Raw genomic sequence first — 13,617 nt, forward strand, 5'->3', positions numbered from 1 at the left:
CGGAGGGAGCACTTCTCTTTCCGGCACTTCCATTGTCAAGAAAGTGCTTCCTGCCCTACTTGACTTTTGCTGTGACACACAGCTGAGACCGCGGCTGTAAGCCCCGCATTGCTTCTTCACCCTTCTTGGTATTTTTTTCCGCCTTCTCTTCCTTCTCTCCGTGATCTTTTTGTCTCCACTGCCCTTTCCCTGTGCAGTGCTGTTGAGGTGTCCTCCTCTGAGAGACAGTTACGGCACTGCATTTCTCTCTTCCTCTCCAGAAGTCACTACACACACACACGGGCGCAGTAAGCATTTAAGAGTACGGTGTTTCGTGATGCCAGTGGCCTGCGGGAAGCTCCTTGCTAGTGGGCAGTGCAAAACAAGTTTAACCTAACATTTCTTGCATCATCCAGTGCTTGTTGGGCCCGTCTAAACTAACCATCTTTGAAAACACAAAATAAGTTGTGCTTTAACAATTTACCTGTATTTTTAGGGTGTTGCTGCTTTAGCAATTTTGCCGTTACATTTAGGGACATTTTCGTGTCTTTATAGCAAACTTTTCTATTTAGTTATCAGCGATACTTGCAGTGACTCAACTTAGCAATTGGTGATATTTTGCCGAACTGCAAGCCAGAAAAGTTGCTTCAGAAATGGCATTCTAGAATACAGCTCTATAACGGCCGAAACTGGTTGTACGACGCATAAGCTCCCATACTACAAAGACAGTAATTGCCTTCACATTGGTAGCCTTCCAATTGTGATTGTGCTTTACAACACGGTGGCCATCATGGCAGTCACCTTGTGCTCACAATATTGATGTTTCTTTATGATTTAAAGAACAGATTTGAATACCTGGATACATCGTGGTGTCAGTGGCGTCACTAAATGCACTTAATTGGTGAATGCGCGCAAGCGTGTGGGTTACCTAATTTACCAAAACAGAATCGAATAAATTTTATGTTCAGATTTAGATGACAGCGGTTGAATAAGACATGCAGACTGCATAAAAATGCGTAAAATATGGGAACGGCCAAGCTCGCTTACGCAGGCCGGAACAAATCGCTTCCATTTCTCACCCCTTTCGGACCAATCAGCACTTCACGGCCGATTTAACTTAGACACAGGGCGAAAATGCAATTTCGAGATTTATAAAGCTGCGTTAAATGACGTCGCCGTGTTGCCAATACGCGGTCGAGCATGCTCCGCAGAATTTAGTTCTCCTACCACGAGAACGCCCAGAACCACAAGAAATTTAGGGATAATGTTGGCTATAGGTGCATTTTCATGCTAGGAAATCTACTTGACTTGCGCTCTTTTGAGTCGCGCCGTATTTGTAACCTTTCTGTCTGATCCGAACAAAACATTTAAGCTATCACCATTTGTTATGTAATAAATATTAGATGTGACTGAATATTAACTGTTTCGAATACCAATCAAATATTTATATGAGGTATGGAATATCGAACAGACAAATGCAGACGTATCTTTTGCGGCAGGTGTTTTTATTTCGGTATGATTAGGCAAAACGCTTGTACATATTAAATAGACAGTGAGCTATCACGGGCGATTAGGATCGTTTTTAAGGAAAAACATCCCGGCACCTATCGTGAAAAGAACTGCAGGAATAGCCGCTTGACACCTTTAGAGCCTGGTCGCCAACAAGGTTTCCAAGAATGACAGGCTGCTGTACGACTAGCTTTACGAATGGTATGAATAGACAATTGCGGGAAAAATATAAGAAGTTTTGGTAGAGGAAAAGAGGAAGTTAATGCAGTATTCGTGTGCTGTAGACACAACACAGGGCCTGTTACAGGGAGATCATCACTGGTCGTAAGTAAAAGACAAAAATGCTGCATTACTAGACTGCAAGAAAACTAATTAATAAACCAAAATGAAGAATAGCTGTTTCTCGTGTAATAGACGACAAGAACCGAGGGAACCGATTTATTGTTAGTAACAGCTATAGAAATTTGACGGATAATGCAGAAAAGGAAGGATTAGGAGAAATTTTTTGTAGTTTTGTACTAATATATAAAAATTAGGAGATAAAGAGAAGTTAAGGAAAGAAAGAAAACTTGCTGACGGTGTTAGTCGAACCCACAACCTCCGAATAACGCTCGCGTTGCACTACCGATTGTGCGACCACGACGGAAGTTCTCACGTCCACATTCCTGGATGGTAATGTATGTGCACAAGATATAACACAAAAAGTGTTAACCAGAGTCACATTTCCGTCGCAATACCCAACACAAAACTAGCATTCACGATTTTTTTTCTGCATTGCTTCAAAAACTGCGTTGTTCTATTGCTTGTTATATTTCGTGACACTTCGTTCAGCTCGTAGGGAACGGTAACCTGACTTTAACAGTCGTTCGTTGCGAAATATTTGTTTAGCTTCAATATTCGAAAATACCGAATAGATTAATTTTCAAAAACGAATAAAATATTACACACCAGCCATTCGCGTAACAAACGTTGAATATTCGCCCACCCTATAGTAAATACATTTGTACACTTAAATTCCTCAAGAAACGTCTTGTAGATTCACTGTTTTCCTTGACCTGCACAGACATTAGACTACATGAAACGCGTAGGCAAATGATTTACTGTGCCTTATCTTATATTACAATGTTCCAAAACACTTGTGTTCTTAACTATCCACTTGAGAATTCTAGCGAGAATATAAGTGACTATTTTTTGTCGCACTTCAGCGACACGCTTCAGAAAAGTTTGGGGACACTAGACTGTTTAATGGTTCAGCATGTGTGAGTGATAGCCAAATCTGTCAGTGACAGAGATAACTGTCACTGAAGCAGTCTATAACCTTTTTTATTGCAATGGTTATAACGTAATCCACAATGAAGGTGGTGTTTACAGTCCGCCTTGGCACCGGACCCGCTTAGAATGTGCTCCGTCCAGTCACATGCATAAACTTCTGTATAAAGCCCAATGAATAATTTAAAATAAGTTAACGTGTCATTAGAGCATTAAATAAAAGAACAAGTCGTTGTTTCTCGGTCGGCGGCCACGAAAACGAAACCTACCTGAGCCCCCCTCCCACGCCCGGTCGGTGCCTGCTCGCACCCCTCCCCTTGGTAGAAGGCCGCGGTGTCAGGCTTTGCGGTGAAGCGCAAGAGAAGCGAACGTGTGCTGCAGATGTCAAGGGGAACATTACGGGCAGGCTTAAAGCAGTGGGCCTCCCGTTGTCGACGTGGAACCTGCGCGGACAGCTTAGCGATGGCACGGCGATCCCAAGAGGCACGTACTGCAGAAATCAGTTTTCAAATCACAAGCCTTACATATACTACATTCAGAATTTATGTGTGTCTGGATTATCCAGTCATTTTAACGGCACACAAAAGGAACGGCAAATGTGCGAAACGTTAATTTGTGTCCGGCGTTTCAGCCGGGGTCCGGCCTTCGTCACTAAAATCTCCCTCTCTCTCTCTCTCTTTACTATATATATATATATATATATATATATATATATAACTCCCAAGGTTAGTTCTAGTAGTAACACATAAGTACCCCGGAATGTGGATAGAAGAACGGTGCCGCGGCAGCTGAATCGGTGGCGCATCGCACACGTAATGCTCGGACGTAAGAAGCAACTTCTCGGTAAGATTACCGCAGTGCGCCAATGGTGAAATCCAAGCTCGATGGACGCATTCCATAGCCACACCGACACCGAAACCAAACAGCCATATATACTGCCGAACATGCAACCCAGATTCCTCACAGTTACTGCGTGTGAGCTGGCTGAACCAGAAGCCCTGACACGCATATCGCATTTTCTAGAAACAGAGGGCCGATTCCACCAAGCACAGACAGGGTTTTGACTAAACCTTGGCATTCAGGACAGCATCCTGCTTGTGAAGGGAGGTGTAATGTGTCGCAATGCGCTCGGTCGACTACACCGCCACCCGAGCATCGTCGTGGTGGTGCACCTCCCGAACGGTTTTTACACTGTGGCGCATGAGGAGATGATCGAGGCAGCACAGACGCTGGGAAAGAGAAGCCACCCACTCAAATTTGTCCGCTCCTTCCTTCAAGATCGCCGGTTTTCCTTACGGGTGGACGGAGACATCGGGAAGTTGTCCCCAAACATGGAGGGAGACCCACAAGGCTCCAGACTGTCGATCTCTGCTCTTTAACTCTGATAGGTCTGGCTGAGCGATTAGAGGCCAATTCCGAACTGCGCTTCACAATTTACATGGATGACGTCATGTTATGGACATTGTAACCACCAAGTAAGGATTAGCAAGAGACCATGCAGACGGCACTTGACGCAATTGACCACTGACTACACGCAAACTGGTATGGGCCTTCTCCAAAGAAGACAACATACTTGGAAATCCGAGACTTCGCTCAGGGCGAACCAGCTCACACCACGAGGCGCACCATTGCAGCGAGCGGAAAACCCAGAGCGCATACACGGGATAACTATTGACCACTCCGGCACGGTGTATGCGTGGACCGCTCCCCTTGGCCAGGCCTGGCACAAGACTATGCACCTCAGAAAACCGATCTGGTTCCGCACGTGTGCAACAAGTACCGAAGTATGTAAAAAAATTTTTAATGGTTTGATGAAATCCCGAGCGTATATATGAAGCACGGTGTTAGGATCTTCTTGCTCGGACACCCTGGATAGTGCTCGGTACTTCACAGAACGCCTCCATGCGCCATCACGAGGCTGCCGAAACACACACGTGTTGAGAAGCTCCATCGATATGCTCCGTTGCCTACTTTCCGCGAAACCATCGATGCACCGAAGGCGGGCCACGAGGAACGTTCGATGACCAACCATGCAAGAACCTATCATTTTCATAGGAATTTTCGAATCAATGCAACAATCTGTTCATCGCACCCTTTGCTACAGTGGTTTCGGCACCATCTCGGCGGAAATATATTCTGCTTATTTACAAGCCTTCTCTAAAAATTCCTTGAATAGACGACTTTCTCAAACCAAATGCATCTGATATAATTCTAACAGCCATTCTGTGGTCACTGAACACAAGAGAACAACTGCACGCCATCCACATGTTTTCATCTTCGCATGGTGCTAGTTGGCGACTGTTCATCGCTGTCTATTGCGACATGAAATAAAAGAAAGCATCAGTTTCTACCTAAAGACCAAGCATCGATTGTGATAGGAAATTAATGAAGAGCTTTACGAAGAAAGTATACTAGCTTTAGCGGCCATATAAACTTGTAGATATAGTATGCCTAAATAAATTAAAATGCATGGCTTCACACGCGCACGCGTAAGTATGAACACATCTCACTCGATAACAGCGGAAACTCGCTGTCAAACAATGGAGTGAGGAAGCGCGGCCGCAGCAGCGATCGAATTCCCCTTCGTGCCACGTGTAACATCAACGCGAACTAAGTCGTGAAAACATTTGCGCGGTGGACTGTCCTAGTTGCAGATGGCTTGCAAGGTACAGCACTCCTGGTGGATGAGCGCGACTGCCCGTGCCGTCCGGGCAGTCGCGGAGATTAGCGCGCGACGTAAGACGGTGCGCTTCCTCCCCGCTCTCCTTACTTGCGTCCGAGAGATTGAGTCGCGATATACGGCTCACCCTCGCACACTTTCACTAACACATACAGTACTCGGCGCTCGGCGACGATTTTATTGCCTTTGCATATGATAGAGGACGTCATGGTGACGCTGACGACAGAAATGACCCTGGAGGGTTCGTATAATTGCTATGGCAATAAAAGTTATTGCGCGAAGTGCGCGCAGAAAATTCTGCCTTGTAACGTACAACAGTCAGGCCGGTACGAGAAGTTAGCGGGGTTTTTCAAGCGGTGCGGCTACTCCATATGTACACTTCCCATGTCATTGCTGAGTCACTGAGTAAATATTTAGGGCAGACCTCGTACCAATACTGAAATAGTTTACGAAGGCGCATATTTGGAAAGTAATATCCTGCTGGAAAAATATTTGCACAGCAGCGGCTATACCATACGTACACTTCCCATGTCATTGCTAAGTCAGTGAGTGAATTTTTGGGGCAGACATCGTACCAATGCTAAAAGAGTTTACGAATGCATAAATTTGGAAGGTAATATCTGGCTGGATGTATTAATACATCTACTTAGGACAGGTAGTGACCGCGGATGCGGATCATGAGACGGAAATAATCAGAATAAGAATGGGCTGGGGTGCGTTGGGCAGGCATTCTCAGACTATGAACAGCAGGTTGTCGTTATCCCTCAAGAGAAAAATGTATAACAGCTGTGTCTTACCAGTACTCACGTACGGGGCAGAAGCCTGGAGGCTTATGAAAAGGGCTCTACTTACATTGTGGACGACGTAACGAGCTAGGGAAAGAAGAATGATGGCTGTAACGTTAAGCCATAAGAAAAGACCAGATTGGGTGAGGGAACAAACGCGAGTTAATGACATCTTAGTTGAAATCAAGAAAAAGAAATGGGCATGGGCAGGACATGTAATGCGGAGTGAAGATAACCGATGGTCATTAAGGGTTAGGGAATGGATTCCAAGCAGCAGAAGATTGATGTGGGCGAGTTGGTTTTGCATACTTGAAAAGAGCGCTGCGAAGACGCGGACTAAAAGAGGAACAGGTACGACGGACAAGGCGCTACTTCCACCTAAATGTTTTTTGAAGAAACAGGCTTTTAAATAGATCCAATCTAGAATGGCCCATCGTGACATCCCGACCTCCCTATCTGATTAGAAATCTCTTTTTAAGAAATCTCTTTTTTTTATCTCTTTTTAAGTGTCACTGAAGGGCAACTAATGCTAGTGCCCTCGGCCTTTGCAATGTAGAAAGCTTCCAATATCTCCCGTTCTAGTGTATCTCTAGACCGTGCCAGAAACCTGGTGTCACGAAGATACGGGTGGCAATTGTGACTCCAATTGGATTAATTGCCAGTAGCAGGGCACGGCAGAAAGTTAGGTGGGCAGATGAGATTAAGAAGTTTGCAGGGACAACATGGCCACAATTAGTACATGACCGGGGTAGTTGGAGAAATAAGGGAGAGGTCTTTGCCCTGCCTGGGTGTAACCAGGCTGCTGATGATGATGATCTGTCTAGAAGGCTATTTGCAATGCAGCCGTTACACCATAGGTAAACTTGCCATGTCGTATTGCTCATTCACTGAGTGAACTGTTGGTGCAGACCTCGTACCAATGCTGAAGGACTTTACGATGGCTTATACTTTGAAGGTAATATCTAGACCATGTGGCGGTTGGTATTTCTATTGGAGCCAAAATCCTTCTTTTTTTTTTACGCGTGCCTGTTATTTTAAGCAAACCCCATTCTCGGACTGCTGTGTTCAGTATCAGTTCTCATTGTAATTCTGAGAATACCCAGCAGCCTTAACAGTGCAGAGACCTTATCTTTATCTATTATCTTTTATTTACAAACTCCGAAGAAAACTTCTATTTACACAGCCTACATTTCTTCTTTATATTACGACCGTTCGTACTTATGACAGGGAGATTCCATTCTAATTGCTTGCTCGCCCATTTGTTTGTTTCTTTAGCATCTTGTTGTCTAGCCTTTCTTTCTCTTGGAAGCACTGGCCACTGATAAATATGTACCTTTTTTAAAGCAGGGTTTGTCTACGGGCTAGTTGGTATTTCATTGTAAACATCACTGACAGTGCGTCTTCGTCGTTCTTTCGGTCCTCTGTCAATATGTACCCACATATCAATATGTAAGTGATAATTTCTGAAAAGCGAAATTTTTCGTTGCGAATATATCGGCGTGTTTCGTGACCGTGGGAGCAGCCTGGAGTTTTCCTTGATAAACGAAGCGGCCAACCGATCTATGCGGAGCATGCACTCCACTCGCTCCGCTGGGCGCCGTGCAGCACCAGCAGCCATCCACCAACCGTGGCTCAGGGTAATGAGGAAGTAAACGCTTCTTGCCGAAAGAATGCATTCGAACGTCGCTACGTACGCTCGCTCATGCTGCCCCTGAAACCACGATGGGTTCAAAGCGTCCGTTATTCAAGGGGTGTTCGCCCACTCTTGCGTGCGCGCGTTTGAGTGTGCGTACGTGTACGCGTGGTCACTGAGACAAATCCTCGCTTTATATGTATTCCAACTTGTTGGATCTGCTGGTATTCATTTCGTGGTTTCATTTCCCTGCTTTTGCTGATGACGCCCTTCGTGAACTTCTGAGACAGGCCTCACTCGTGGGAGGGCGTCACATAAGAATGCATACTATATTATCTAGATAAGAATGCACTTAACCATGGCGCTCAAATAAATGCGCGAGGGGGGTTGTGAAACCTTTTTCTAAAATATTTATATTTCCGCAATTCCGAACCGTTAAGACCGCCTATATGAACCATATCAAACCGGTCCCAACCATCATACTGTTGCTCTGGAGCTGAACGTCAGCCAAACCAGAAAGTATGCGTAAGCCTCAACGCGAAGCTGAACCGAACCCGAAGACATTCTGGCCGGAGGCACTGCGGTAAATAATGACAGTTGAGCTAAAAACGACCCAGGTCTGTGTTTGCTTAGGTCGTTTTTGGAACCTCCTTGGTGCATAACAATACCTTTCGGTTCCTTTATTTCCAGCGGAAACACAGCCACGGTTAAAGACAAATTATACCTGTGAGTTAGTGCAAGGCTAAATTATTTATTTATTTATTTATTTAAATATTTATTTATATTTTATTTATTTACATATTATTACATACTGGTTACATATGTTAAGCATATATGTAACATATGTTACATATGTTACTGGTTACATATGGTTCAAGCAGAACGGACTATATATCTGTATTACGAAAAAAAAAACATACGCACATGAAACGGGAAGAACAAGAAACAACAAATGTGACAGCATCTGAGGAAGGAACACAAAAAAACATGATCGTCTAATCACACAGTGCACCGTGAGGTTCTTTTAATCTATTCCATTCAGACACAGATCGCGCAAAAAAGGAAAACCTATAAATGTTTGTTCTTGCAAAGTAAAGGGTTAGAAAATGTGTTAGATAATGTCGCGTAGCTCTTGTAGACAATGGATAAAAAACTGTCTCTGATCAATAGCCATTTTACCGTTAGGAAGTAAGCTTTATAAAATTAAGACAACTTCCTTTTTCTTCTCGATTCGAGTAGTGCAAGGTCGTTAGCTTTCTTTAGTTTAGAAGGAGAATTAGTGTACTTAAATTTAGAATAGAGAAACCTCACAGCTTTACGCTGAATCCCTTGTAACTATTAATCTTAAGTTTAGTGTAAGCATACCAAACAATAGGACAATATTCAAGCTTAGGTCGTATGAATGTGAAACAACCAAGATGTTTTACCTTAGGAGGATATTTTCGAAGATTACGTTTTCAGTAAGAAAGGTCCCGGAAAGCTGACGCACACATGTTATCAATGTGCACATTCTAAGAGGTATTATTAGTTTTTGTCACTCCTAGGTATTGGTAACAGCTAATCTGTTTCAAACGAAGATATGTTAGGTTCTAAATATATTTAGGAAGAAATTTTTTAAGCGTTAAGCAAAGATAAACAGTTTTATCGGTGATAACAGTCAAACGCTACATTAGCAGGATTAGAATTAAACTCAACCTGCTCATGTATACCTCTGATTTCACGAAGGAAAGCATTATCCGCAAATAACCAAATTGAATTTGAGGAGTAATTACAGAGACAATATCATTTATGTACGAAATAAGAGCAAAGGTCCCAAAACACTTCCTTTAGGCCTACCTGATCTTACTGGAAGGCTTCAGCAATAACTACCATCAACTGAAACCAGCTGCATTCGGTTACGCAAGGAATGAGAAACCGTAGAGACCAAAATGTCGCGAAGGTTATATTTATGAGTTCACTGAGCATTTTCTTATGAAGAACTCTATCGAACGCTTTGCTCAAATCTAAGAATGTTGCTGTCCATCATTATCCATGCATGCTTCAAATTACTGCTAGTTCTACTAGTAATAGTCTACTAGTTCAACAGCACTAAAAATACTGCCTTCGGGATATACATTATCAAGGGGACCAGTGTAAAAGCTCCCCAATAGTGAGCGTAACTGAACTTAGCTTAACTTGTGGGCTAGTTGAGAGCAGTGCCCGCAAGATGCTCACCCGAAAATTTTTCTTCGTGCAGCTTCTCGATTGCCTGGCTGTTCGCGTTGAGTGCTGTGCTGCTCCCTTTGGCTGCAACATTTCTTGGTGTCCAGCTGGCGTCTGCTCACAAAGTCGGCACGTGCAGTGCACTAACGATGCGCGTCTAAACTGCCCTATCACCCTGTGTGATAGCCCTGACCCGTTCATCAGCGTATCTGGCGACCCCCTGCACGCCTTTGCCTACGCCTCGCTGGATCAGCCTGCTGTCAGCAGTCTCCGCACTGCTATTACATCATCTACCGAGGATATAAAAGCGTTGCGCCCAGCACCCTTCTAGTAGGGCAATATTGCCTAGACTCAATATCCCAGGATGCGCCATTTATCTCACAGAGCAGGCCGTACCTCTCCCTCCTTCGATGAGATGCAAAATTACAGTAGCCACAATTCCAAAGAATATGCATCCCGAGTACAACAAAGAAAGGTGCAAAGCACGCGTACAACAGATTCAATCAGCGTACTATAATAACCGTAGGTACAACGCGTACTACACGGACGCAGCTGTGTATGCGGAAGCGACCAGGCAGCGCGACAAAAAGCGGTACGCCCTGGCAGGCGTGAAAGCGATCAGCCAACAGCAAATTACCGCGTCGGCCAGGGTGGGATCCCCCACTTCGGCTGAAATATTAGCAGTGGCGATCGCACTCGCTCACGCGGAGCGTTCGCAAAGGGACTCGGTCGTGGTCACGGAATCCCAGGAGGCATGTCGCATGTTTCTCAAGGGGTACGTGACTGCGGCTAGCCTCCCGATAATCCCCAAATCCTTCAACCGCCATCATCCCCTGCTCTGGTGCCCGGGCCACGCGGGGGTACAGGGGAACGCCAAGGCTAACGAGTTAGCTCGACGGTTCACTAACCGAGCGACGGCGTCCTCTTCTAACCCCAGCCCCCCACACTATCCCTCACAAAATTCCACCAATTCAAATGCCAAAGACAGCCTTGCTCATCACACGGAGTCCGAAAAAAATACCCGTCACCTCACCCACAACTGAACGGGATAGGGGCCGCCGATTGGAGTAAAATACAGACCGGGGTATTCCGCCATTTAAAATTACTAAACGCCATGTATCCCACTCGTTATAGGGCCAACTGTCCTTGGAGCGGTGGCATACCTACCCTATTACATATAACCTGGGAAGGAGTCCACTAAGCACCCTGATAGGTCAAATACCAGTAAAACAATGGAGCAGTGGGAGGCACAGCTCGCCCGCACCGACCTGGCAGGACAAAAGTCCTTAATTAGCCAGGTCAGGCAGCCGGTAGAGGCCAGTGTGGCCTTGGACTGAGAGGCTCCGACCACCAGTCCTTTAAATATTTTCCATTGCGATAAAGTTTCTCTTTCTCTCTCTCTCTCAGTGGCCTTGGTGACAGCAGTGCCGGCAAGATGGCCACCCGAATACTTTTCTTCGTGCAGGTATATTACCGCAAAAGCGATCATTGTATTAGATCCGATGATAGCATTCTACGGCTGTTCCTATGCCCACATGATGTTGTTTCCTGTTCTTCGCAAATCATGTATTGCCTGAGTCGCCTTCTGTTGAGCGGTGAATTCGAAGTGAAGCCCGGCCCTCCAAAGAAAAATTCTGGTCTTCACGCTTCCCCCAAAATTCAAATGGCTTCGAGTAGCCTTACGAGAACCGCGGCAGCCGCTGCTTCCACGTCACATGCCAACGCTACGGCCGTTGATGCTAATGACACTATGGTTGCCAAAATGCTATCTGAACTGTTAGATGCGCAGAAGCGATTAGCTCGTGGCGAAGCCGACATAAAGTCTATCCAGAAAACTGTCGATGAGCGTTTCGAACATCTCGATTATCGTGTGACTGCGCTTGAGTCTTCACCACCGGAAAACTAGGACATCTTTCGTGCTCAACTAGTTTCTTTGACTTTTGCTGCGGCGCAGCTGAGTAAGAAAAGTGATGACCTGGAAAGTGATGACCTGGAAAGCACAATGTAGGGCATGCGCTTGCACCCCTCCCGCTCGACGCAAATACACAATTCCGTTACGATGCCATGCATACCTGTACCCCTTGTCGCGCGCACATTCTTCAATGCGGTCAACATTAGTCGGCAGGCTTTGAAGCCTTTCCTGTTTGGTTAGTATTCCTGTCAACACTCAATGAATATCGATGTCTTTGCTGCTACTGCCACCTCTAAGACGTAACGAGCAGCGCGCCGGATACACCCAAGACTTAAAAAAAAATTGCTTCACATTTACTATGAGCAGCAGTCTCTAGTCTGTCACTCCAGATCATTTGCCAAAATGGTATATTTTTTCACAAATTGAATCATTTCCCACTCATTCCGCGACTCTGTGGATCCAGTTTCTTAAAGCATGTTTGACACGACCTGCCATCGTTTGCCATTTTACCGTGAGCGCAGACAGAACAGTGCTAAAGATGTGGCGGTTACGCTCACAATCTCCAGGTATCAATTAACGAATAGAGTGGGCACCAAGGACCAACCGGATGCTCCATGAATGGTTACCGCAGAAGGTTGCGTGGTGAGCCCGAGAGCGGCATAGACCAGCTGGCTCCCCCGTATTCCTCACGCAACAAAAAAAGAAGCACTTTTTTACATAAGCTGACACGTTTGGCAGGAGCGGCGGGGCTTTGAAAGTATATGAAAATAATCAACGTATGAACGTGTGAAATGTACAGATGTGTCAACAGTTCTCTCCGACAATGCAAGCCGCCACTAACAAAAGTGCCAATAACGGAAGAAAGAGAGGGACGTAGCCCGCTATCCGGTCAGGTAATATCGCAGTCCGCTATCCGCTATCACTCAGGGAATCAGATAGAACGGCACAGAGTTAAAAACTTGAGTACTGGTGGCCGGCAAAGGTGGTTGACTGCCAAGCAAGGATGCGGCGATGTGACTTGCTGGATTCCTAGGAAGCCCGGGACAAGTTTTCGTCACAACCCCAAAATGTGGCCCCGTGGTGCACCAGCGTGCGTTTGGCGAACAGAAGAATATGCAGAAGCCATCAACTATGATCGCCAATCTCAGTGAATAGCCCGAACGAACGCACGAACGAGCGACCGACAGCCTCCTCTCTTTCTCCCTATGGTCCTACCCCGCTACCCGCAGTCCCGCTAGCAATGGCCTTCCCAGCACGAACGAGTGAGCGAGCGTTCGAGCAGTCCCGATGGTGTTCGGTGGCAACCGCACACCATGGAAGCGGGTTGTGACCTACCTGGTCATGCAGACAGACCACCTGCTCTCGTGGGCGCCAACTGCCAAGGCCCTCATCGCTCAAGTGCAGAAGATCCAAAAGGCGGTTGACCGTCTGCTGCTCCGCGACACAGGAAGCACGCCGTAACGGTGTACTCGTCTATGCGCCCAATCAGCTACGTCAAGGCTTCTTTATGCTCTCCCGCTCGTAGGCCTCCCACCGGTTCCCGTGCACCACCTGGAACGCCAGCACCGCAAAGTTATCCGGATGGTACCTGGCTTCCCAGAGACCTCGCATGCCGCTGCCACCCTAGACGAGACAAAGCCTTGGCCGC

At 45.9% G+C, this 13,617-nt stretch overlaps 1 protein-coding gene across 10 annotated transcripts in view; it reads right to left on the reverse strand.

Moving 5' to 3' along the window:
• Positions 1–13,617, reverse strand: part of LOC135921555 (uncharacterized) — a 315,975-nt gene that overhangs the window by 201,681 nt on the left and 100,677 nt on the right. For 4 of the 10 annotated variants that reach the window (XM_070522325.1, XM_070522324.1, XM_070522317.1 and 1 more), the window contains exon 3: positions 3,027–3,200. The exons of 2 other annotated variants lie outside the window; for them this stretch is intronic. In XM_070522325.1, coding sequence (XP_070378426.1) covers positions 3,027–3,200 — 174 coding nt within the window. Of the gene's footprint in view, positions 1–3,026; positions 3,248–13,304; positions 13,521–13,617 lie in introns of all 10 variants that reach the window. 4 more of the 10 variants (XR_010570559.1, XM_070522318.1, XM_070522322.1 and 1 more) reach the window with 3 other exon arrangements.

This window comes from Dermacentor albipictus, chromosome 7 (assembly GCF_038994185.2).
Source record: "Dermacentor albipictus isolate Rhodes 1998 colony chromosome 7, USDA_Dalb.pri_finalv2, whole genome shotgun sequence".
Classification (NCBI taxonomy): domain Eukaryota; kingdom Metazoa; phylum Arthropoda; class Arachnida; order Ixodida; family Ixodidae; genus Dermacentor; species Dermacentor albipictus.